Source organism: Vicugna pacos, chromosome 14 (genome assembly GCF_048564905.1).
Source record: "Vicugna pacos chromosome 14, VicPac4, whole genome shotgun sequence".
NCBI lineage: Eukaryota > Metazoa > Chordata > Mammalia > Artiodactyla > Camelidae > Vicugna > Vicugna pacos.
In genome coordinates, this window is record NC_133000.1 from 3,299,440 (window position 1) to 3,322,712 (window position 23,273).

At 39.6% G+C, this 23,273-nt stretch overlaps 1 protein-coding gene across 3 annotated transcripts in view; it reads right to left on the reverse strand.

The window, feature by feature from the left end:
- LOC102532863 (phospholipid-transporting ATPase IB-like) overlaps positions 1-23,273 on the reverse strand; it is a 103,293-nt gene that overhangs the window by 35,810 nt on the left and 44,210 nt on the right. For all 3 annotated transcript variants that reach the window (XM_072976028.1, XM_072976029.1, XM_072976027.1), the window contains 5 exons: positions 20,161-20,299; positions 15,861-15,925; positions 11,211-11,383; positions 8,016-8,199; positions 5,116-5,226 (listed from right to left, as the gene is read on the reverse strand). In XM_072976028.1, the coding sequence (XP_072832129.1) occupies positions 5,116-5,226; positions 8,016-8,199; positions 11,211-11,383; positions 15,861-15,925; positions 20,161-20,299 (672 nt within the window). The remainder of the gene's footprint in view (positions 1-5,115; positions 5,227-8,015; positions 8,200-11,210; positions 11,384-15,860; positions 15,926-20,160; positions 20,300-23,273) is intronic.

Consider the following 23,273-nt stretch of genomic DNA (forward strand, 5'->3'; position numbering starts at 1 on the left):
ACTGTCCCTCTAAAGGCACTGTCATATTTAATCCTAACAGCAATAGCAAAAAGTAGATGTTATTACTACTTGTATCTAGATTTAGGAATTGTGAGGACTAAGGCTCAGAGAGGTTACGTTACTCAAGTCACACGCCAGTAAGTGGCAGAGACAGCTTTGGAGCCCAGAGCCATGAGATCCTCAGCCCACATTCATCCACTCATGTTAGGGTGACTTGTTAAAATGTATCATTAACCATAAGACCCTTCGTAGCATTCATACCATGAAAATAATCCTCTTTTACTACATTTCAGACTTCGGGATTATGAAGATATTAATCCCAATTCCATCTTTTCAACCATGAGAGACAGTCTTTACATGCACGCAATTTACAGTCAGGCGCGCCTGGGTTTGAATCCCAGGTCACTCACTTCCTCCCTCTCACTGCTGTGTGACCCTAGATGAGCGATTCAGCCTCTCTAAGCCTCAGTTTCTCATAGGACTTGCAAGTTTTACATAAGATAATACATAAAAAATGATCATCACAGTGAGTAACACATTGATACCATTGAATAAATGTTACTTTAGTGACTTAACTACATGTACAGACATACAATATAATTTTAAAAAACACATCTCGAATTCTTCCTAGAATGAATTGGAATTATCAACAAAATATATCTGTAAACTACAGCTCATGTTCTGAAGCAACTTGCAGTTCAATTAAATTGGTTAAAACATAACTATATGGAAACAGTCAGATGGTAACAAAATGCAGTTTACAATTAAGTACATTTTCAGAAGAATAAAGTCAAGGGTCACCATTAAGTACTAAAACTATGTTTTCTGCACCCAGTATACCCAAGTTGCTGAAAGACACAAATATTTCAATTCTAGTCCCAGTTCACAGAGTTAGCAGGTTAGCACCAGGTAATCCTAGACAAGATACGAATGTATGCCCCTCATTTGAAATAACATCTTTGACTACCACACATTTCTGAGATTTTGACAGCTTCTCCAAGTAGCCCAGGACTTGGCAAGACGTTTCCGGAAAGAATTTTGATGTGCCACTTGTACATGTGATTAGTTTTAGGTGCTATGATGGTTGATGCCACAGTCATTCTGAAACTTTACAACTCAACATCACTCTTTACTGAAGCAATGCATTATCAGGCAATTAGATCAACATATCTCACTGAAATCACTTATTTGATAGCGAAAGAACAATAACAAAGGACTAAATAGAAGTTTTAAAAGAAATGGACTGGCTTTCTTTAGCTCAAACCCTCAAGGTTGATTTCATTTACATTTTGGCAAAATCTCATTTGATGATATGAAGAAAAGAATGACCAAGTACAGTATTTTAAATACTTATAAAACTTACTTTTTCTCGATGTTATTTATTCAAAACATACATTATAGCTTTTCAACATAATATACAATCTGTCTTTCAAACTAGTTAATGCCATCCACCTCCAAAAATATAAGTACAGGACAATTCCTGAACATGTTAATGTCATTTTTTGATACCCTTCCAGTGGAAGCATATATATGCCCAGACAGAACTCCTGCAGAGGTCATATACAGCTAACTAGTAACAGCTTTCTGTAGAAATCACATTTTATTCTTTAAAGTATACGAGAAAATGCAACTAAATATATTTAAAAATGGGAAAGTCACAGTCCAGCTAGAGTTCACTCAGATTTGGTGAGTTGTTAGAAAGTTTTTCCAGGTGTGGCTGGCTTGCCAAGCTCCTCAGACTTTCCTCAAATAGAGTATTATTTATGAAAAATGGAACCAAAGTCATTAAATATTTTTTATTCCTCAGAAAAGGAAACTTGCTCACTCCACTTGTCATTGGACTGCCGAAAACGCAATAACAGGACTAGCAAAATCCTCAACAAAAGATTAGCAAATCACATCTATCAATGTATGAGAAGAACCATATACCACAACCAAGTCGATTTTATTCCAGACACACAAAACTGGTCCGATATTTGAAAATCAATCAATGGAACCCACATATGAACAAGCTAAGAATAAAAGTCGTGGTGATTACACCATTTGACAGGAAAAGCTCTGACAAAATCCAACACCAATTCATGATAAAAACTCTGAGCATTCTAGGAATTGAGCAGAATGTCCTCAACCTGATGAAGGGCGCACACCAAGAGGTGAAAAACCACTAAGATTAGGGACAAGGCAGGGATGTCCCCTCTCACCAGTCCTATTCAACATAGGGCTGGAAGTTTTGTCAGTGCAAAAAGTCAAGGAAAAGAAATAAAAGTCTTACAGGTTAGAAAGGAAGAGATAAAGCTGTTTCTTTTTGAAACTGATTTTATTTTATTCTTTTTTGTTGTTGCTGTTGGGGGAGGTAATTAAGTTTACTCATTTATATATTCTTGCAGGAAGTACTGGGGATTGAACCCAGGACCTCATGCATGTTAAGCATGTGCTCTACCACTTGAGCTATATCCTCTTTAATAGTGGCAAGAAACACATAAAATTCACCATCTTAACCACTTTTAAGTGTATAGTTCAGTCGTGTTAAGTTTATTCACATTGTTTGCATAACCAGCCGCCAGAAAGTTTTCATTACCCAAAACTTAAACTCTATACCCACTGAACAACTCCCCAGCCCCTGACAACCACCATTCTACTTTCTGACTCTGTAAATTTGACTCCTTATATATTTCATGTAAGTGGAATTGTACAGTTTTGTCTGTATGTGATTGGCTTATTTCACATACCACAATGTCCTCGAGGGTCACACACGTCAGCATGTTGGAATTTCCTTCCTTTTAAAGGCTGAGTCCTAGTCCATTGTGTGCATATATCCCAGTTCATTTATCCATTCATCTTTCATTGGACACTTGGGTTGCTTTCACTCTTGGCTCTCGTGAAAAGTGCTGCTGTGCCTATGGTGTGTAAATACCTCTTCAAGTCTTGCTTTCAGTTCTTTGGGTGGCATGCTCGGAAGTAGAATTGCTGATCACATGGTAATTCTGATTTTAATTGTGGGGGAGTTATCATACTGTTTTCCATAGCAGTTGCACCATTTTGCATTCTCACCTACTGTGTACAAGAGTTCCCACTTCTCAACATCCTCGCAAACACTTGTTATTTTCTGTTTTGGGCTATTTTTTCCCCCAATAGTAGCCATCCTAACAGGTCTGAGGTGGAGTACTACACAGCGATGAAAAGGGGAAATGATTGTGCAAGCAACAACTTGGATAGATCTGAAAGGAACTACACTGAGTGAAAAAAAAATCCAGTCTCAAAAAGTTACATAGTCTGTGACTGTACTTTAATAACATTCTTGCAAGTTACAAGGATAGAGAGCAGGTTAGTCACTGCCAGGGATTAGTGATGGGAGTGGGTGTGAAGGGGCAGCATGAGGAGACCCTGCGGTGACGTGGCAGGTTTGTAGCTTTTCCTGTAACGTGTCTATGTCCTGATTACTCTGGTGGTTATGAGTCTACACAGGGATAAAAGTGCACAGAGTGAAAGACACGTACACATACACACACATGTGTAAGGCTGATGGAATCTGAATAAGCTCTGGGAGTTGTACTGACAGCAATTTCCTGGTTTTCATTTTCTCCTGTGGTTTTATACAAGGTGTTATCTTTGGGGGCAACTGGATGATGAAGGGTTCACCAGATCTCCTGCAAATTTTTTTATAACTTCCTGTGAATCTATAATTATTTCAAAATAAAATGTTTAAAAATATATTTCCACAGCCAAATGTAAGGCTTACACAGGTATTTTTTAAGTCAGGATGGCCCTTAGAAGATTCAGTGCCATATCTTGGCTATTGCAAATAATGTGTCCATCAACAGACTGGATAAAGGAGGTGTGGTATATACATACAGTGGAATATAACTCAGCCACAAAAAAGAATGGAATTCTGCCATTTGCAACAACTTGGATGGACCTAGAGAACATCATGCTTAGTGCAATAAGTCAGACGGAGACACACAAATTCTCTATGTTATCACTACATGGAATCTAAAAAAATAACACAAATGAATGTATGTAACAAAACAGAAAGAGACACAGATACAGAGAACAAACTTGTGGTTACCAGCGGGAAGGACAATAGGGCAGTGGAATTAAGAGACACAAGCTGTCACGTATAAAATAAGCACGTATACTTGAAACTAATGTAATTTTGTAAATCAACTACATTTCAATTGAAACTAATACATGCTTACCTTTTAAATACATAAATAAGATGCATGCAAGCTCTATTGTACAGTAGAGGGAAATACAGCCATTATTCTGTAATAACGTTAAATGGAGTATAATCTGTACAAATGCTGAATCACGATGTTGTACACCTGAAACTAACACTGTGAGCCAACCATACCTCAGTAAAACCAAGAAGATTCACTCCCATATCCCTTATACACTGCACACTAGAGAAAGCATGCATTTTCAGAAGCAATAAAACATGACAAACTTCAGATCCCGTAAAAAAACGCAGCTATGGAACCGTCATTTGGTCCATTTTCAGGAGGAGGCGGCCCTGCTGCCGGGCTCCAGCCGGAGGAAGGGAGCCAGGGGCGAGGGGCGCGGCCGGCTGCAGTGCCAGGGCCACAGCCCAGCCGCCCCAGACGGGGGCAGGAGAGCAGGCCCGGGTTCGTGTCATTTTACTTTCCTGGTGTGGAAACAACGGCAGTGAAAAGGTTTCTTTTCCCACTTGCTTTAAACGCCAAAGCTCAGTACAGCCGAGACACAAAAGGCAGAGAAGGTGTCCGGAAGGACACAGCCCTTTCCATCCCTCAGTGAGGTGTTAGGAAGCCTTCTGATGAGATTTCCTGTCAGGAGAACAGTTAAAGAGCCCAGAGATTTCCAGGTCCTTTAATTACCAGGAGCTGGCAGAGATGCACTACAGTTTCAAACAGGGTATGTTTTTTTTTATCACAGACTATGTCAATAAGTCATCATAATGTCATAACATTTTTGCTTAACATAACATTTTTTACTCAATCAATTATATGCAGGCAAAAACTTAAAGCAGGATTATATACTGCCACCTTAAGTGAGATAAATACTAAAAAATACTGCACTATCAAGCTTTATGTCATAGACCTAGCTCCTCAAGGAAAGAAAGCGTATCTCCTTTCTTACCTCAATGATGTACAACACGACATTCTTGTAGAAACAGTACAATATGCATTTGGTCACTCGAAAATAATTCCAAGCTCCATGAACCAACAGCAGCTTCTCTAAGTAGCTAAACTAAAAGACAGAAATAATAGTAATGAAGATCAAAGGTACCTACTGCTTAGTGACAAAACCCACAAAATGTCCTTTTCCCAGAGTTTCACAGCTCAGCAGTTCTCGCCGTGGAGGATACCCATTCCTGGACAATCTGACTCAGCTGTTCACTATAAAGGAATTTCTTAAAGCTTTGTAAGATTAACTTCTCTTATCACTAAGAAGAATTAATCATCACTTTTCCTCCCCAGCAAATGCTGCCTGGATTTTCACTTGTCACATGCAAGGCTTTGAATTTAATCTGATCCACACCTGAGACCAGCTGGGACCTGGGACCTGGGATCTGGGACCTGCGACCTGGGACCTGGGACCTGGGACCTGGGACCTGGGACTGTGCTACAGTGCCTGCACCTGGACAAATGTCTCCTCCAGCAACAAGATACAAAGAAACTATAAGGGACTAAAAATAACTGTGAATTATGAACAAGATACAAGGAAACCAAAAACCCAACTGCCACTTTTGAGGTGTCAGGAGCACAAGCAGGTACTGCTCACGACCCCTGCACACAGCACCACCAGGGGGGCGGGCTGACCCTAAGCCACCCCTCCAGCCTGACCCCCTGGACCCACCCACCTTCACCCCATTTAAGGGCCCAGCCCGCCCCCACTCAGGGAGCGAGCAAGGGAACCTGTTACTTGTTCTCACTCCCTCCTGCTGCAGCACGAGTCCCAGTAAAGCCTTGCCTGCATTTCTCCAGCCTCTTGTCAACTTCTATTAAGGAGGCCAAGAATCCTGGTCACTAACACAACTAGGACCTTAGTCATGAGAAAGGGTCAGAATTATTTAATGAAAGGAACCTCACACTGGAAACAAGAACCTCAGTCACTGATTCTTCTGTCTGATCAGGTACATGTAAGAAAGTCTCACAGAAATCAGTCCCCCCATTTCCCACAGTAAATATACAGAAAGGAAAATTAAAACGTGCAAGGAGGAGACGTGGGATTTCTGCAGCACTCCCGAGCTGCCTTACCCTCGTCCACTTTGTCCTTCTCCACAGCACTTATCACCTTCAAACAAAGGACAGGCTTCATCTACTACTGTAATTACTGGTTTTTTTCTGTCTCCTAGAACGGAAACTATGAGAGCAGGGCTCACTGTTTACTCTGTGCCCTGAGGAGTCCCAGACACCCAGGAACGTGCCTAAGGTGTGGGGGGCACTCGACAAACATGTTTTGAATATTCAAGAGAGTTATTCCACAAAATGAGGCAACTCAGTAATTGAGTGGCTATGAAAATTAAACACCAACCTCAGAATGGCATAAGTTGGTACAGATGGAAAAAAAAAAAACAGCCTTTCAAAAAAGAATGCTTAAGAGTTTGGAACGTGAGGGTCAGTCTGGGAAGGGAGACGCAGAGTCATAAAATGCGTGGCTACTATGAAATCAGTGAATTCAAGAAGGATGGGGTTTTGCTTTCACCGAGAACTTGATATTACACGAGTCATTACAGACAACATTCCTAGTGCCTCAAATTTTCGCTTTGTGATGATTTATTTGCAGGGAGAAAAAAAAAGAAATTCTAAGTGAAAGCTGTATTTCTTGGGATGGCTTAAAAATATTAAGACGTTTGGGGAGGGGAAAGCAAAGAAGTCACTCTTTTCAGAGAATAAAAGGATCCAGGCTGTGAGCAGAATGACGCATAAACCAAGGGTGGACCCTGGGCTGTAGCCCATGAGAGGGCGGGGGCAGGTCGGGCGGAAATGGGGGGCTGTCCACTACGGCCCTGGGGTCAAGCCTCACTCTGGGAGAGGCTAAAACGGCCCATGCTCTGGCGGAATACCCTCTCCCTAGCTCCAGTCAGAGCTGCTCTCAGGTAAAAGCACAATAGGAAGAAAACTGATGGTGCTCGAAGTGTTATCATTAACCTGAAATAGCGTTTTCACAGGGGCCAAAGCATGAATCAACGGCACAAGGCTTAAAAGACATGGAGGGATTTTAAATGCCTATTACCAAGTGAAAGAAGCCAGTTCAGAAAGGCGACAATGTACTGCATGATTCCAACAATACGACATGATGGGAAAGGCAAAAACGATGGAAATGGAAGAGATCAGTGGTTTCCAAGGGTTGGGGCGAAGGGAGGGATGAGCAGAGGGGCACAGAGGAATCTGAGGGCTGTGAAGCTGCTCTGCGTGGCACTGCAGTGGTGGACACATGTCACCGCATCCTCGTCCAGACCCACCAAGAGTCAGTCCTACTGTAAACTATGACGCCGCTGTGTCAGTGCAGGTCCGCCCATTACCACGGGTGCACTGCTCTGGGGAGGACGCTGACAACAGGGCAGGCTGAGCGTGTGTGCCGGACGGGGGTACCCAGGACATATCTGTATGTGAAGCTAAAACTGCTGTGAAGCTAAAACTGCTCTAAAAAACAACTTCTATTTTCTTAAAATGCCTGCCAAGAGCCAGTGCCTCCTTTAAAAAGGGGGGGGGCACAGGAAGATTTTAAGTCTTCTCCTGGAGACACGAGAAAGCAAAGTGCATAGTGCGAACTGCAGACTGCGGAGACTGGGGTTTGGAGGCTGAATTAGCAGAGCTACCGATTCTGAGCGGCGGCAGCTTTGCCAGCTCCACAGCTGGCGGGGGGAAGCCTCCACTGCTGCAGATGCCTAGCGACACAATTAAAGAGAAGCCCACACGTGCTGGTGGCTTCTAACAGAAAGCAGCTTGGAGAGTAGGGTAGGCCTCAGGGGTGGACGCAAGGTCTTCAACACTCCACGCCAGCCGGCCACCCTGGCCACCCCGGCCGCGGACCTGTGCGATGGTGTAGTCCGAGTTGTTGGTGGCCAGCATGCCCTCGTTCCCGCTGATCCCCACCCCAACGTGGGCTGTCTGGATCATCCCGACGTCATTGGCCCCGTCCCCGATGGCCAGGGTGATGGCCTTTACATGCTTCTTAACCAAGTCCACTATTTCAGCCTTCTGGAGGGGAGATAATCTGAAAAAAGGACAGAAACAACCACTTTTAAGCGTTTTGTTTGGGTTCATGTTACTTTGCCCTGTTCTAGGAGGCTTTACGTAGGAGTCCACAGTAATCTACATACAGCCACATGTAAGTGACCGTTCCTGGTAAACTTCCCAATTCATTAATTCAGCTTTTTACAAGTATATGAAAGTTCCCACCTACCCCCACCAAAAACAAAAAGAAAAGCACGCACACACACACACACACACAAATCCCCAAATAATCAAAAAACACAAAACCACAGAGTAGCTGCTTTAACATCCCCAAAGAAATACACACTCCTGGCTGCCCAGTTTGCACGGAGATGCACAGTTCTGTTTTCCACTCTCCCCTCCAGCACCTGCTGCCTCACCCTGGGGGGCTGTGTTAACTTACATCTACATACACGAGAGGAAGAAGTGAAGGGCTACCATTTCTGAGACTGCATGAAGGCATTTACCCAAAGAGAGGAATGTAGAGGAGCCTTTGAAAATCAAACCACCCTCAAGTAAGCTTGAAAATACAAGGAGATAGAAAAACAAGAAGGTATCAGTCAGGAGAGTTGAGGTTATGCTGTGGTAACAACAAACCAAAGCTACGTGACTTAAACAAAGGTTGGTTCTTTCTCATGTTATGTGTCCAATGCAGACTAGGATACATCATTGATACTTTTTTTCCCCTGAGACAAGCTACAAAAGCAAATTTAATATGCCTAAAAAATTTCAGGATAGCAGACCCTGTCTACCCAGAAAATATTTACAAATATACCAAAGGAAGAGAAGCAAAACTTCCTCTCTTATGCATCACTCATTTATTCTTCACTCAGTACGTCAGACACACACTTCTATCAAAAATGAAAAGGGCACACAAAGATTTTATTTTCTTCACTTATCAATCTCCTCCAACAAAACAGCTCCTAAAAAACTAATTTAAACTTAACCTTTTCAAACTTCAGGTGAGATTATTAAAAATTGAGGAGATAGAGGTTTCTTTGATTAGAACATGCTCTAAATTTTAAGCCTGAAGCATAGTTGGAAAGAACTTTTGCTTCAGAATGAATAAAATATAATGAGTTGTAGATAGAATGTGAAAAGCTTCGAAGTAGAAGATATTAGGAACCATTTGTAAGTCTAGTTCCATCAAGAGATACTGGTCCTTTTACTGGAATACCTGCAACGTCAGTAACTTCACCATTTAGTGTGATGATTACTTTCATATTTAGACTCATAAATGCAGAGGGGAAAAAACTAACTCAACGTAATTAATCTCAAGTCTGATTCTTCATACTTTCAAATCTTAATCCATCCTTGTGGCAGCCAAGTTCTCCAGATATCAGGGACCAACCCAATAAGCCTCCCCTGCCCCTGGCTACACACCCTCAAGTCTCCAGTCACTGATCCATGTGGTTCTGCGCCCTTTACAAAGTTCCCAGTCAGTTTTCGACCAGCACTGAATGATCACTATTCTGATTCTGGATGCCCACCCATATATGAAAAGAAAGCCTAAAATAGTATTATTCTTTTAACAACTGTTAGCTGAGCTTCAATCAATCAAACATTTTAAGTCATGTTTGCACGTGTGAGCATTAAGCCAAGCGTCCCTAATCCTGGAGTTGTATGATTATACCCAATTGACAGTCTTCACATTCAAGTCTGGCAAAGTTCATCTTGTCATTCTATTGGCTGAAACAACATAGAAGTTCCACAAAATCTGAAGTAAGGGGAGAAGTCTACTTGGGATAGAAAAAAAAAGTCACTATGCTATGTTTTTAAAAGCATGTATGTAATAAGAAAACATAATCCTAAAGCACAGTAGGAATTCAAAACAGACATCAAATAGCTAATTTCTACTCTTTTCAACTGAATAGACGTTATTATTTTCCAAAAAAAAATAGGATTTCATATGTCAGTGACAACCAGAAGCCAATTCTCACTGTGGTTTTTAATCTATGACATGAAACCAAATGCCCAAGTGAACAATGATTTAGCAAGAGTGTATAATAGATCCAACCTATGAAACAAGTGCTTGAGACACCTTTGAACTGATAGAAGTATTTGTGGTACTGTGGCCACCTGTTATCATGGACTAAGAATATATAGAGATAAGTAAGCCTTTGACTGATTGGAATAATTTTACGGTTTTTCCATGGGCACAAACTATTCACTTCCTTATCAATAATCGGAGCTAGGAATAAGAAAGTGTTTTCTGTCTGAAATTTGTAAAATACATTTTACGGCACAGAAGTTTTCTTGAATACATAAAAAAGTTTTCTTGTTATGTTTATCCTTAGAATTTGCTGAGTAAGCTACTTAAAGGTAACTTCATATTCATTACTTACCATTCATTCAACAAATATTTGTGTACTTACCAAGAACTAGGTGTAATTCTTGATGCTGGTGATAGAGCAGAAAATAAAACACACGAACATTCCTGCCCTCATGAAGTCTACATTCCAGTGGTGAGACGTGTGAAGCAGAGTGGCCCTCTTTGATTGAGGGAGCATGTCCATCATAATTATGACTAATATGCTTTAATAACTGGCCCATTTAATATTTTATTGAGGAACAAGGAACAACTGTATAGTCTTATTATTTTCTCAGCTCCAGCCGTCTTTGTTGTAGATGAAGTGCTTTTTTTAAAAAATAAAACGTTTTTACTTGCACTACTTACTCAGAACTTCATTTTCCTCCAGGTGTCAGTGAAGTTTTTGAAATTTGCCCCTCACTGTAAATAAACTGAGGGCCTTTGTTCTAAACCGAAGGACTTCTTTCATTTGGCCAATACATCGATATACGATGTACCACTGAAAAATTATAAACTGCTTTTGAGTGAATCATAAACCTGACAGTTAGAATTAAATTCAGACCTTTCATTTCGGTTTGAGCATGTATTTTCCCAGTAAGGAACTTTGTCTCTGCAAAACTTATATGTTTATACCTATATTTTCTTTACATAAACAGGATCGAATACGGCAGGAGAAAACATAACAGTGAATACACTCTTACCGACAACATAGCACTGCCCTGCACGAGAGCGCCAGGCTGAGGAAGTTCTTCTTGACTTCTGAGTGGAGGGCGTGCTTCAATGTTTTACCGTCGATGATTAGGGCCAGGTCATTTTCTTTACCTAACAAGGTTCCAAGATCCTGGCAGCTCTGGTTAATCACTTCTTGTGTTGCCTAAAAGGGCAACAAAGGGGTGAGGGTAGGGAATCACTTTATTTTTATCATTTTAAATAGAAAGGGAAAGACTTTTGAGTCAAGGCGGTAGACTGAGGCATACATTTACCTCCTCCCCTTTGAAAATCTCACTGAGATGAAATTTGAAAGTACATAAATAACATGAAAAGATGCTTGGCATCATCAGTCATGAGGGATCAAATAAAAACCACAAGGAGACACCACTTCGCATCCACAAGCGCGACTCGATTAAGAAGGCAGATAATAACAAGTGTGGACGAGCTTCTGCAGGAATCAGAACTCACACACTGCTGGCGAGAATGAGAAACGGTGCAGCCACTTTGGAGGACAGCCTGGCAGCTCCTCAATTAAACACAGAGTTTTTGGATGACCCGGCAGTTCCACGCACTACCGTACGTACACTCCAGAGACACGAAAACATACGTCTACACAAAACCTTGTACCTGTTTACAGCAGTGTTATTCATAATTGCTCAAGGTGGACACAAGCTGATGAGTGGATAAATAAAACACAGTAAATCTATACAATGAAACACTCTTTAGCTATTAAAAAAGCTATGAAGTACGAACGCAGGGTACAACATGGGTGAACCTTGAAAACATTATGCTAAATAAAAGAAGCCAATCACTGAAGACTGCATGTTATACAATTTGATTAGCCTGAAAGTCCACAATGGGCAAGTCCATGGAAACAGAAAGTACATTAGCGCTGTTTAGGGTGGGGGGAAGGAGGGTGAGGGAGATGACAGCTAAGGGGTACAAAGTTTCTTTCAGAGATGATGAAAATGTTCTGAAACTGATTCCAGTGATGGCTGCGTGTGTCTGTAAATATATTAAAATCAATTGAATGACATACTTTAAACAGATGAATTTTATGCTGCGTAAATTATATTCCAATGAAGCTGTTTTTGGAAAAGTCTCAGAAAGTACGAGTGGATCCTTACCCAATTATATTGTAATTCCTAAGCAGCCACTAGAATAATGTAAAGCATTTGGCTAAATGGATTCAAATGGAATTCTAAAAAATATTCAAATAACCCTTTCCTCCTCTAAAAAAAGGTGGGGTAGAGAGGGAAGAAAAGAGTAACAAAAACAGAGCAGACAAGAAAAAAATTACAGGCCAACATCACTGATGAACATAGGTGCAAAAACCCTCAACAAAATATTAGCAAGCCGAATTCAACATTGAAAGGACCATCTGATCCAGCAATTCAACTTCTAGGTATATATCCAAAAGAATTAAAGTCCGGATCCTGAAGAGGTATCTGCACTCCAACATCCATAGCGACACTGTAGCCAAGATAACAGAAACAACCTAAATCCTAAATGTTATTTGATGGATGAATAAAGAAAATGTGATATATTATATATATATATATATAGTTATACAGATATAGACATATAGACACACACACACACACACACACACACACACGATAGACTGCTACTCACCCTTAAAAAAGAAGGAAATGACCCTGTGACATGCTGCAACACGAATGAACCCAGAGGCCGCTGTGCTAAGCAAAATAAGCCAGTCACAGAATGGCAAGTAGTGCACGACCCAATCTGTATAAAGTGTCTAGAAGTCAAGAATAGTCAAGCTCATAGAAGCAGGGAGAGAAATGACAGTTACACAGTCTTGGGGGGAGAGGAACCTGAGGAGCTGCTGAACAGGTATAAAGTTTCAGTTACACAAGATAAGCAAGTTCTAGAGCTCTGAGTACAAAACAGTGACTATACTTAACAGCACTGTATTGTACGCAGAAAGATTTGTTAAGAGGGTAAATCACAAGTTAAGTGTTCTTACTATTAAGGGGGGGGAGGCACGAGGAAACTTTTGGATATGTTTAGTACCTTGATTGTGATGATGGTTTCTTGTGTGTGTACATATGTTCAAGCCCATCAAGTTGCACACATTAAATATGTGCAGTTTTTTGTAAAAATTTACTAAATTTAAGATTATATATGCATATATATATATTATATATATATGCTCGACCTCTACACTAGGAACTGCAATAACACTTTCAGTACTGTTCATTCTGCTCAAAAACTTGAATACTGTCCATAGTACAAACTGAAATTATAAGATGAAGGTGAAAAGTTAGCCTATGGCACTTGGATTTCAGCAATGATATGTGAAGAACTTGGATTTGCCACTACCATTCTCATAGAAAAAAAATCTGAGCACACTGAAAATCAACTCTTCTTGGACCCATCAAGGAACTGAGGAGCAGAAGCTGGAGCCATAAACTAGGAGGAACACTTAAATGGTAATTTTGAGGAATTGTTGAAGGCTGAGTGTGGACTAGCACAAAAGTGAGAAATTCCCTAGGTTGCAATCTTGGGGGTGGCCCTCTCATTTTTGTGGATTTACCTCTAGGAACCTCACCAGGTTCTCAGAGTGAAAAGCCAAAAAAAAAAAAAAATTCCCCTCATGGCTCAGCAGGAGGAGAGGAAAAGTAACCCTTCTGAACTATGTCCAGAGCATCTGTATCACAAAAGCCTAGTTTCCGAGGTTAGAGCCTTTATCAGAGCCTTGTCCCACCTAGAAGGAAGGGCGCTCACTCAACTCCAGCTTCCTCCAGCTCCCTGTGTCACCTAAGGGGGGAGAGAAAGTTCTAAGAAACACTTATGAAGACACAAGGGCACAGGTTCACTTTAAGACTGAGGTTTATCATAAGACTATGAAACACTTCCCCTCCCACATACCTCGCCACCACGCCCAGAGCTCCAGGACAATCTGTGCGTTGCAGATGAAAGAACCGCAAGGCGTGTGCTCTGTTTAAGGGAGAGCTCTCAGGGAAGCCCAAAGACCACGACAGAGGAAAAGACAAGGTCACTGCAAGAATTTGGAACCTCTGATGCCTACAGCTACAGCAAAAATTAAATACAATTCACCTCCTTTAGTTGTATTAGCATAAAATTTCACATTAACGGCCTTTTACCTCAGTTCTTTTTACCAGATACACTGTGTCCAGCTTCCAACAAAAATTTACAAGACAAGCTAAAAGACAAGAAAAAGTACCTCTGAAGAGCCAAAGCAAGCATCACATCAGACTCAAAGATGTCACAGATTTTGGAAGTATCAGTGAATTTAAAACATTTTAAAGATTTTAATGGAAAAATTAGACACATAAAAGACCTGATGAGCAATATATGCAGACTGATGGAGATACTTAAGAAAGGATAAGAAGAAAATGCTAAAAGTAAAAAACACTGTAGCAGAATTGAAGAATGCCTTTTGTGGGTTCAGTAGGAGACTGGACACAGCTGAGGAAAGAATTAATGAGCTTGGAGATATACCAACAGAAACTTCCCAAACTGAAATACAAAGAGAAAAAGGAAAAAAAAAGAAAAAACCCAGAACAGAACATTCAAGAACTCTGGGGCAGTTTAAAAGGTCTAACATACAAGTAATCAGAATACTAGGAGAAGGAATAGAGAACAGAACAGAAGGAAAAGTCTAATGACTGAGAATCTTCCAAAATTAATGGCAGACACAAAAGCACAGACCTAGGAAGCCCAGAAAACACCAAGTAGGATAAATGCCAAAAATCGACACCTAGGCATATCATATTCAAACTGTATAAAACCGAAAACAAAGAGAAAATCTTGCAAGGATCCAGAGGGCTGGGGGAAACACCTTATCTGCAGAGGGAGAAAGATAAGGAACAGCAGACTTCTAGTCAGAACCCTTCCAGCCAAGAAGAGAGTGAAGTAATTACAGTACTGAAAGAACAAGAAATGCCAACCTAGAATTCTATATCCAGTGAAATCATCCTTCAGATGTGAAAGAGAAATAAAGGCTTTCTCAGACAAGTAAAAACTGAGGAAATTCACCACCTGCAGACTTGCTCTATAAGAAATATTTTTTAAGTTTTTAAGAATAATGATGTATGTCAGAAACTCAGATCTAGATTTAAAGAAAAGGAAGAGTGTCAGAAAAGGAATAAGTAAAATCTAAAATTCTTTTAAAAGGAGTCTAAGAAAATTACATAGTAAAAAAATATTTAACAGAAAATAAATACTACCATTTAACTTTTAAGGGCAAGGATATTCAATATGGGATTTCAAATTCCCTTTCATTTTTGCAATGTGAATGTCATCTGTCTTCTCAAACTTCTGATAGAGATGGCTATATAGACAGATTTTTTTTTCTCCTTTTTTTCCATTTTTCCAATCAAGGATCTAGTCCCGAATTCGGTATGACACCAGCAGGGTTATAAAGGACCAGCCTCAGAGTGGGGAGTAAGAGGGAACCAGAGGTGACAACAGAACTGAAAACCAATTGAATTTTCAGATTCTTGGGAAAGAACCTTGGGGAAAACCTAGACTTTCCAAAGGACTTGCGTGGGAGTTAAAGGCAATCTTATGTAGATTTTAAGGAGGTGGGTAACCCTCAAGTAACAAGTCGGTTACATTCAAATTAAATGTAATTTAAAAACATCACTTACCTCTAATGAATCTGTATTCAATTGAATACGAGGCATTTGACCTGATAACAGTTTACAGGAATATGCTACGAAGAGAGAAATAAAGATGTCACATATTTGAAGACTCAATGCCTTCCGTGAGCTCATTTTTTTAAAAATCTATTTATATTCTTCCTTTGTCATACTCTGCCTCGCAACTATTTCAGAGCCTAGTAGCTCGTCACAAAAGCAAGAGGTTGAAGAGAGAAAAGGAGTCAAAAAGTTAGTTCATCTAAGTCTTAATAGGCAACTTAAATAGAAATGGTCGGGAAGGTACGTATAACTAATGGCTACATCTGTACTTTTAAATGTTGGTGGACTTTTATTTGTATCTTTTTATGACATGAGCTCCAGTTCACGCTTTATAATAATTCCAAGTCCTTGAGGAAGCCAAGTTCTGGTGCATCAAATCACTGTATCAACAGTATTATACCTACTATACTAACATCATCCAAGGTGCAACTAAAATAAATATACATATGCAGTTCTTGTACATCTCAGGAAGCATTTTCCAATTTGAAAATTTTAAGTCGTATCACTCTTGAAATTAGACTGAGAAATAAGAATATATATACAGGATTAACTTAAGTGGGCCCAAATACAACCTGCACCTAGAAAAATGAAACTGTCTCTAAGACAGATGAACCTTTACCTCAAGGCTTGAGTCTTTATAAGAACAGACATTTTAAAGCTTTGTGACGCTGAGGAAACATCCAGACAGACATTTCAATAACTGGTCACTTTCTTTTCCTCCCAGAGGACCAAGGGGCCTCATTTGAAAGCTATTCGGTAAGTGAAGGAAACCAGCCCAGCTGCGGGAAACAATGGGCGGCTCTGCCCGTGGAGGGAGTCAGGACAGAGCTTCTCTCCCACCTCAGGTTCAGGTTTGTCTCTGAGGACTAACGGTCACCCTGAGGATGCACGTGTGTGCGCTCGGCTCTGCAGCTGTCCGTGCACCCTCCCCCTGTCCAGACAACGACCTCATGCTCTCTCCTGTCCCAGCAAATCTTCAACAGAGCCTCCCCAGCCTCCCTCTCAGCAAAATGAAAGTGTGGGCCCCTTGTTCAAAAAAATGCAGGAGGGAATGTCATCATAGATACTAAAATATGAAGGTTTTTTTAAAAAATATTTTATACTTATAAAACATAACAGGTGTAATGGTGAAAAACAACATAAATTTATAAATTGCAAAACATTATATTTTTGGTGCCATAATTTTATATAAAACAAAAAAATAATATTTCACTAATGTGAAATATTGATTGATCATGATTTTTCTGCCTAAATTTTCTGTAAATTCACTTATTAAATCATCAAAATTTACTTTTAACAACTTTATTTTCGAACAGTATAACTGCCACAGTGTTAGTGGCTCTTGACAAATGAAAGATTGTGAGTCATTTTTTATTTTGGAACAGGATCTTTCTGCTGATAAAACTACTACCAGAGCTATTAAGAGTGTTTTATGGGCTATAAGAACTCTGATAAATTTCTGATAAATTATTTTGAAAATTGAATTTTTATACATTTATAACTGATGTTTCCTATGGAACAAATTTTCTAAAACGCTTTAACTCTTCATACAAATCAATTTCATGTAAGTTGGAATTTAAATATAAATTTATGCAATATCATTTTAATGTTCCCTCTGAAATTTCCTAAAACTTACAGCTGTCATACAAACTAACAGAAGTAGCTTCATGATTTGCATATAATTCAAAATGCCTATTTATGTATGTATTCTATTGTAATCTGTTCAATTACAAGGAGAAAATAATTTTTAAATGGTTTTCATTAATTATTGGTTTATCTAATGCTTCTTATGAACTCCACAGAATACGATGATCTTTAAATTAAATTTCTAGTTCAAAGCCTGTAGGTATCTGCTTTGCATTGTTGCACTGATTTTTCAAAACCAGAGATTCTAAACTTTTCAAAGAATTCTAATGACTTCTTGACATGTTTTATTGTAATGTCCATGTGTCCACTTATATTTTGTAATAGGTTACGGACAAAGTTAACTGCCTGAATGCCGGCAGCTCCTGTCCCAGAGATCAGGGTGGAGAGTGAGTATCTGTGTAGTGCTCAGGGACAGAAACCAGACACCGACGGGCAGCCAGCCTCCCCCGCGGGTCCTGGTGCTGCCCTGTGAGGGGCCTTCCTCTCTCCCTGAGCCACCGCTGCTTCTGCTGGCTGCACCTGAACAAAGCGCAAAAAGTCTCCATGTATGACCAAGAAAATGCAAATCGAATCAGTGTGCAAGTTCTGAGTGCTTACTCGCATCCAGCATTATACTGGGCGCAAAGGAATATTTACAAGAAATATGTGATAAACCTCTTAAAACCTAAGGAAATAAAGCTAACTCAGAAGAGAGCAAACCACATACATATTCACTGGGAAGCCAAAGGTAACAGTACGCATGCTCCTGAGGTCAAGAGGCGGCAGATAAGTGTTAAATCATATGATCAGAAAACTCTGCGGTTCTGCATCTGCAGATATAACTCACCCCAGCTCATGTCATCCTGTGGTATTTACTATCGAAAAAATATCCAAATATAAATGGACCCACGCAGTTCGAATTGTGCTGTTCAAGGGTCAGCCAGAGTCCCTCCCCCAGTTCCCCATCACATTCTGGTACAGGTCACCATCATCTTGTCTAGACTCCCACAAAGGCTTCCTGAGTGATCACCTGGCTTCCATGTAGTCTGGTTTCACACAATAGCCAGTGGATATTTTTGCAACATAAATTACATATTACTCTCCTGCTCAAAACCCTACACATTTCTTACTGTGGCCTAACAAGCTCTCATCTCCTCTTTTCTCTGCTCTGCCCCCTGTACTCCAACCACACTGGCCTTTCTATCATCCTCAAACATGACACGCACATTCCCACACCAGGACCATTGTGCTCACCATTCTCTTTGTCCAGAACCTTCCCAATGCTTGCTCCCTCTTTCCATTTGGGTCTCTGACTCAAATGTCACCTCCTTAACAAGTTTCTGTCCAATTACCCCTGTACCTGTGGCTATGCCTTGCTTTGTTTTCATTCTTAGCACTTACTGCAATAATATTACAACAGACAGTGATTTGCTTGCTAATTTTCTGTCTTGTCTACTTGGATGTAAGTTTCATGAGGAAAAGGACTTTATTACTCAATTTTTCATTCCAAGATCCTAGAATTTCCCAGCACATAGCGAGTGTTCAATATTCATTAAACGAATGAATGTAGAGTAAGTAAATTAGCAGCGACATCATTTAAAGGGTATCTGGTGCTTGTAGAATCATTTTATCATATGTGTTAATCTAATCAGAGCTGGCTGCCATGATGATCATCAAAAAATAGTAATTTCAATTCCTTCTTACCGTCAAAATTTACATATTCACAGCTAGGAGCTGATTTTTCAACTCCTTTCCCCTAACATACAATCAAACAGTGAAATTTTTTAAAAAACCATGAAGGCAAAGAAGTGACTTCGGAGCTTGGGAAAAAACACTGGCTGAATATTCTCACTAATAATCAGAATGTTCATGAATAAGAATATATAATTCAAATATAGATATATAAATCATTGGGGGGAAGTGCTAAGATAACATCAAGTGTCAAAAGAGGAACAAGAGATAACGTATTACTCAGCGGGGCATTCTACATTCCATGTTTCAAGATTTGCAGATACTAACTACCACATATAAAACATACACAGCAAGTTCATACTGTAGAGCACAGAGAACTATATTCAACATCTTGTAATAACCTATAATGAAAAAGTATATGAAAAGGAAGATATGTATGTATGTACATGTAGGACTGAAACATGATGCTGTGCACCAGAAACTGACACAACACTGTAAACTGACTATATTTCCATTTAAAAAATGTGAAGAAGAGAAAAAAGTTTTTGCTTTGCTTAGTTTGTTCAAATTCTCTGCCATCTGATGGCAAGATTACATTGCACTACATTTTTCCAGAGACACATAAAACAATTACTTATAAAACAGATTTTTAAAAAAGGTCCTACTGTTCAGCACAGGGAACTATAGTCAACATCTTATAATGGCCTATAATGAAAAAAATATGAAAAGAAATATATATATATATGTATAAATGAAGCACTATACTGTACACCACAAAGTAACACAGCATTGTAAATCAATTGTATCACAGTGTTTTAAAAAGTAACACAACTAATACCTGCAGCAAGCTCAGCCGTGCACTCCTGACCCTAGAACACATTGAGGGGACGCATGCACAACCAAGGAAAAGAACGTTCGCTGTGTCTCTCACCTATGTTAATGGCTGTTTCTTGTTTATCTCCTGTCAAGACCCATATTCTTATGTTTGCTTTCAATAAACTTGTTATCGTTTCTGGAACGCGTGCTTGAAGGCGATCTTCAATGGCTGTGGCTCCAAGTAGGAGGAACTTCTAGATGGTTTTTGAGAGAGGTATTTTCATTACCAATTGAAGATAAGAAATACTTTAAGATGGAATAAATAGAGCAAATTTTGGCCAAAGATATGCATCTAATAATTTATTATGCGAAGCCCCATATACATACACACACGCATGCACGCACACTTTCTAGCCTCTTCCACCGGTCTGTCTGTCCCTGTCTCGCTACAACATGAGGCAGTACAGCGTGATGGCTGAGAGCCAGGCTTTCAGATTAACCCCCGAGCTCTACAAGTTACTAGACACGTGATCATAAGCAGATTACTTACACTTGTGTTCCTCAGTTTCCTCATCTATAACTGGAGAACTGGGAAAGTAAGATTACTAACAATTACTCTGAGAGTTAGCATTTGGAAAGTGATTAGAATGACACCTAGTGTATTATAAATGGACCGTAAATATTATGTTATTCTAATTACTATAGCCTTAAGGTAAGTCTTGAAGTCTAGAGCAGTAAGTCCCCTTTATTATCCTTCTTCAAAAATTATCATGATAATTCTTTGCCCTCTCCTACTTTGGGTATGAGTTTTAGAACAAACTTGTCAAGTTCTGTGAAAATTCCACTGGGACTTTTATGTGCTCTTGCACTGCACTGAATTTATAGCTTACTTTGAGGAGAGCGCCACATTCATTACACTGGTTTTTCTGTATGTTACATACACTCTTCCACTTACATAGGTCCTTACTTCTGTCCTTAAGAAAAATTTCATAATTTTCTCCATAAATTTCTTACCACCAGGTGGTTTATTTCACAGTTTTTGTTCCTGTTGTGAAATATCTCCCTACCACTGGAGAGATTCAAACAGAGGCTTGATGGTACATAAAGAGGTTTATGTAAAGTATAAAGCCAGATGACCTCTGATAATTTGGGATATTGTTTCTCAGAAGCCAGCACAATCCCACAGTTCCAGGGCATTCTACATTGCTGGTAGGAGTTAAAGTGAAATAAAGATATAAGACAAGCTGATTCTGTGCTGATAACTAGAAATCAAATAATTTAATTGAAATACCATCACATATGAACTGTAAATTAAATCTTTAAAATAGCCATGAGGTTTTCAGTCTTCTTGCTAAGCTCAATTTTTTAAATGCTAAATATTCAAGTTCTATTGATACTGTTAGGCATCTCTCTTATTTCCATTACTCTGTTTTTGTGCCATTTGTGCTATGACATTTTCAAGATATTTCTACAGTAAAACTTTATATTTTAAGGTAAGATGTCCCACAACTAGCAAAAAGCATTTTTAACAATGATTTATGAAACATGAAACAGGTATGAAATGGCTTTTTTTAATAGAATGCTTTAAACCTTTTTATGATGAAAACACTCAGCTAACTAGGAACAGAAGGGATCTTCCTCAGCCTGACAGGGACACCTGTGAGGATCCACAGTTAACTTCACACTGAATGGAAGAGGACCAGATGCTTTCCAGCAAGATCAGGAACAAGATAAGGACGTCCACCAGTTCTATTCAACATCTTTTTCTTGCCTAGCCAGGGCAACTAGGCAAGGAAAAGAAATGAAGGGATCCAAAATGAAAACTCAGAGGTAAAACTATCTCTATTCACAGATGACATGATCTCGTATACAGAAAACCCTAAAGAATCCTCTTTAAAAATGATTGGAAAGCTTGCACATGAATGCCCACAGCAGCATTATTCATAATAGCCAAGTGGAACAACCCAAGTGTCCATCAAGGTTGAATGGATAAACAAACGGCACATCCACACAGTGGATTATTATTTGGCCTTGAAAAGGGATGAAGTACTGAAGCTGCTACAATATGGATGACTCCTGAAAACAGTAAGCTAAGAAAAAGAAGCATGTCACTGAAGGCCACATAGTGTATGATTCCATTTATATGAAACATCCGGAAGAAGAAAATATAGAGAGACTGAAAGTAACATAGTGGTTGCAAAGGGCTGGGGTTAGAGAATGGAGGGGGGATGGGTGTGGGTGGGGATAACAGACAGTGAACACTAATGGATGTGGGTTTGGAGGAGAGGATGTTGAAAATATTCTATGTTCATTATCGTGATGGTTGTAAAACTCTGTGAGTATACTAAAAAACACAATTGTTTAATTCAAATGGGTGAACTGTATGTTATGTGAATTATATCTCAATAAAGCTGTTTTTTTTTTAAGGAAGGAATGCTTCAAAGGAATTGTAAAGCCAGAGAGCCTCAGAATCAAGTCTAAATCAATCAATCAATCAATCAATTCGTATTTTACCAAGAGAGCAATCCTGGTACCACAACAGTTAATCACTTTAGCAATTACACCCTAAGTTATGCTGTACTTGACTGCTGATTCAAGTGCACACATCGTCTTAACATTACTCAACAAGAAAAAAAGTTAAAATCTTATTAATCCCCAAAGGAAAATGCTTGAGGAGCAAAGAAGTGCTACTGGCCTCAAGAGCTAGAAAGCGGGTCAGAAAATAACCCCCCTAACTGAAAACAGGACCAGAACAATGCGCATGGAATTTCCAAGAGCCAACTTCACAGAGCTGGTTGATCTACGCTCTTTGGTGTCGGACTCCAACGCCCGTCTAAAAGTCTGCAGAAAGCAGCCATATAACTGTAGCTAACATGATTGTCGCAGTTTTAGCAGATGTTAACACACGTCATGAGGCAGATGATTAGACAGACTGTCTAGTCGATATTACAAAATAAGAAAAATGACAAGAGAGAGAGACAAGACTGTTAGGGTTTCTAGATGGCATACAGGTGTTGTAAGCCTGGAAAACTAGAGGTGATGACACAGATTTCTTAAAAAAACAAAATTTAAAAGATTCTATGATTGAAATAAAAAATTTTGGCTACTATAGCTTGAAAGGTGTCTCTCTTAAGAAAACCCAATTCCTTCATCCTGTCATCTAACATTTGCCCCCAGTGTGTCCTTTCTTATGAGGTACCCTAGAGCCAGGGGCTCTAGTTCCCAAGC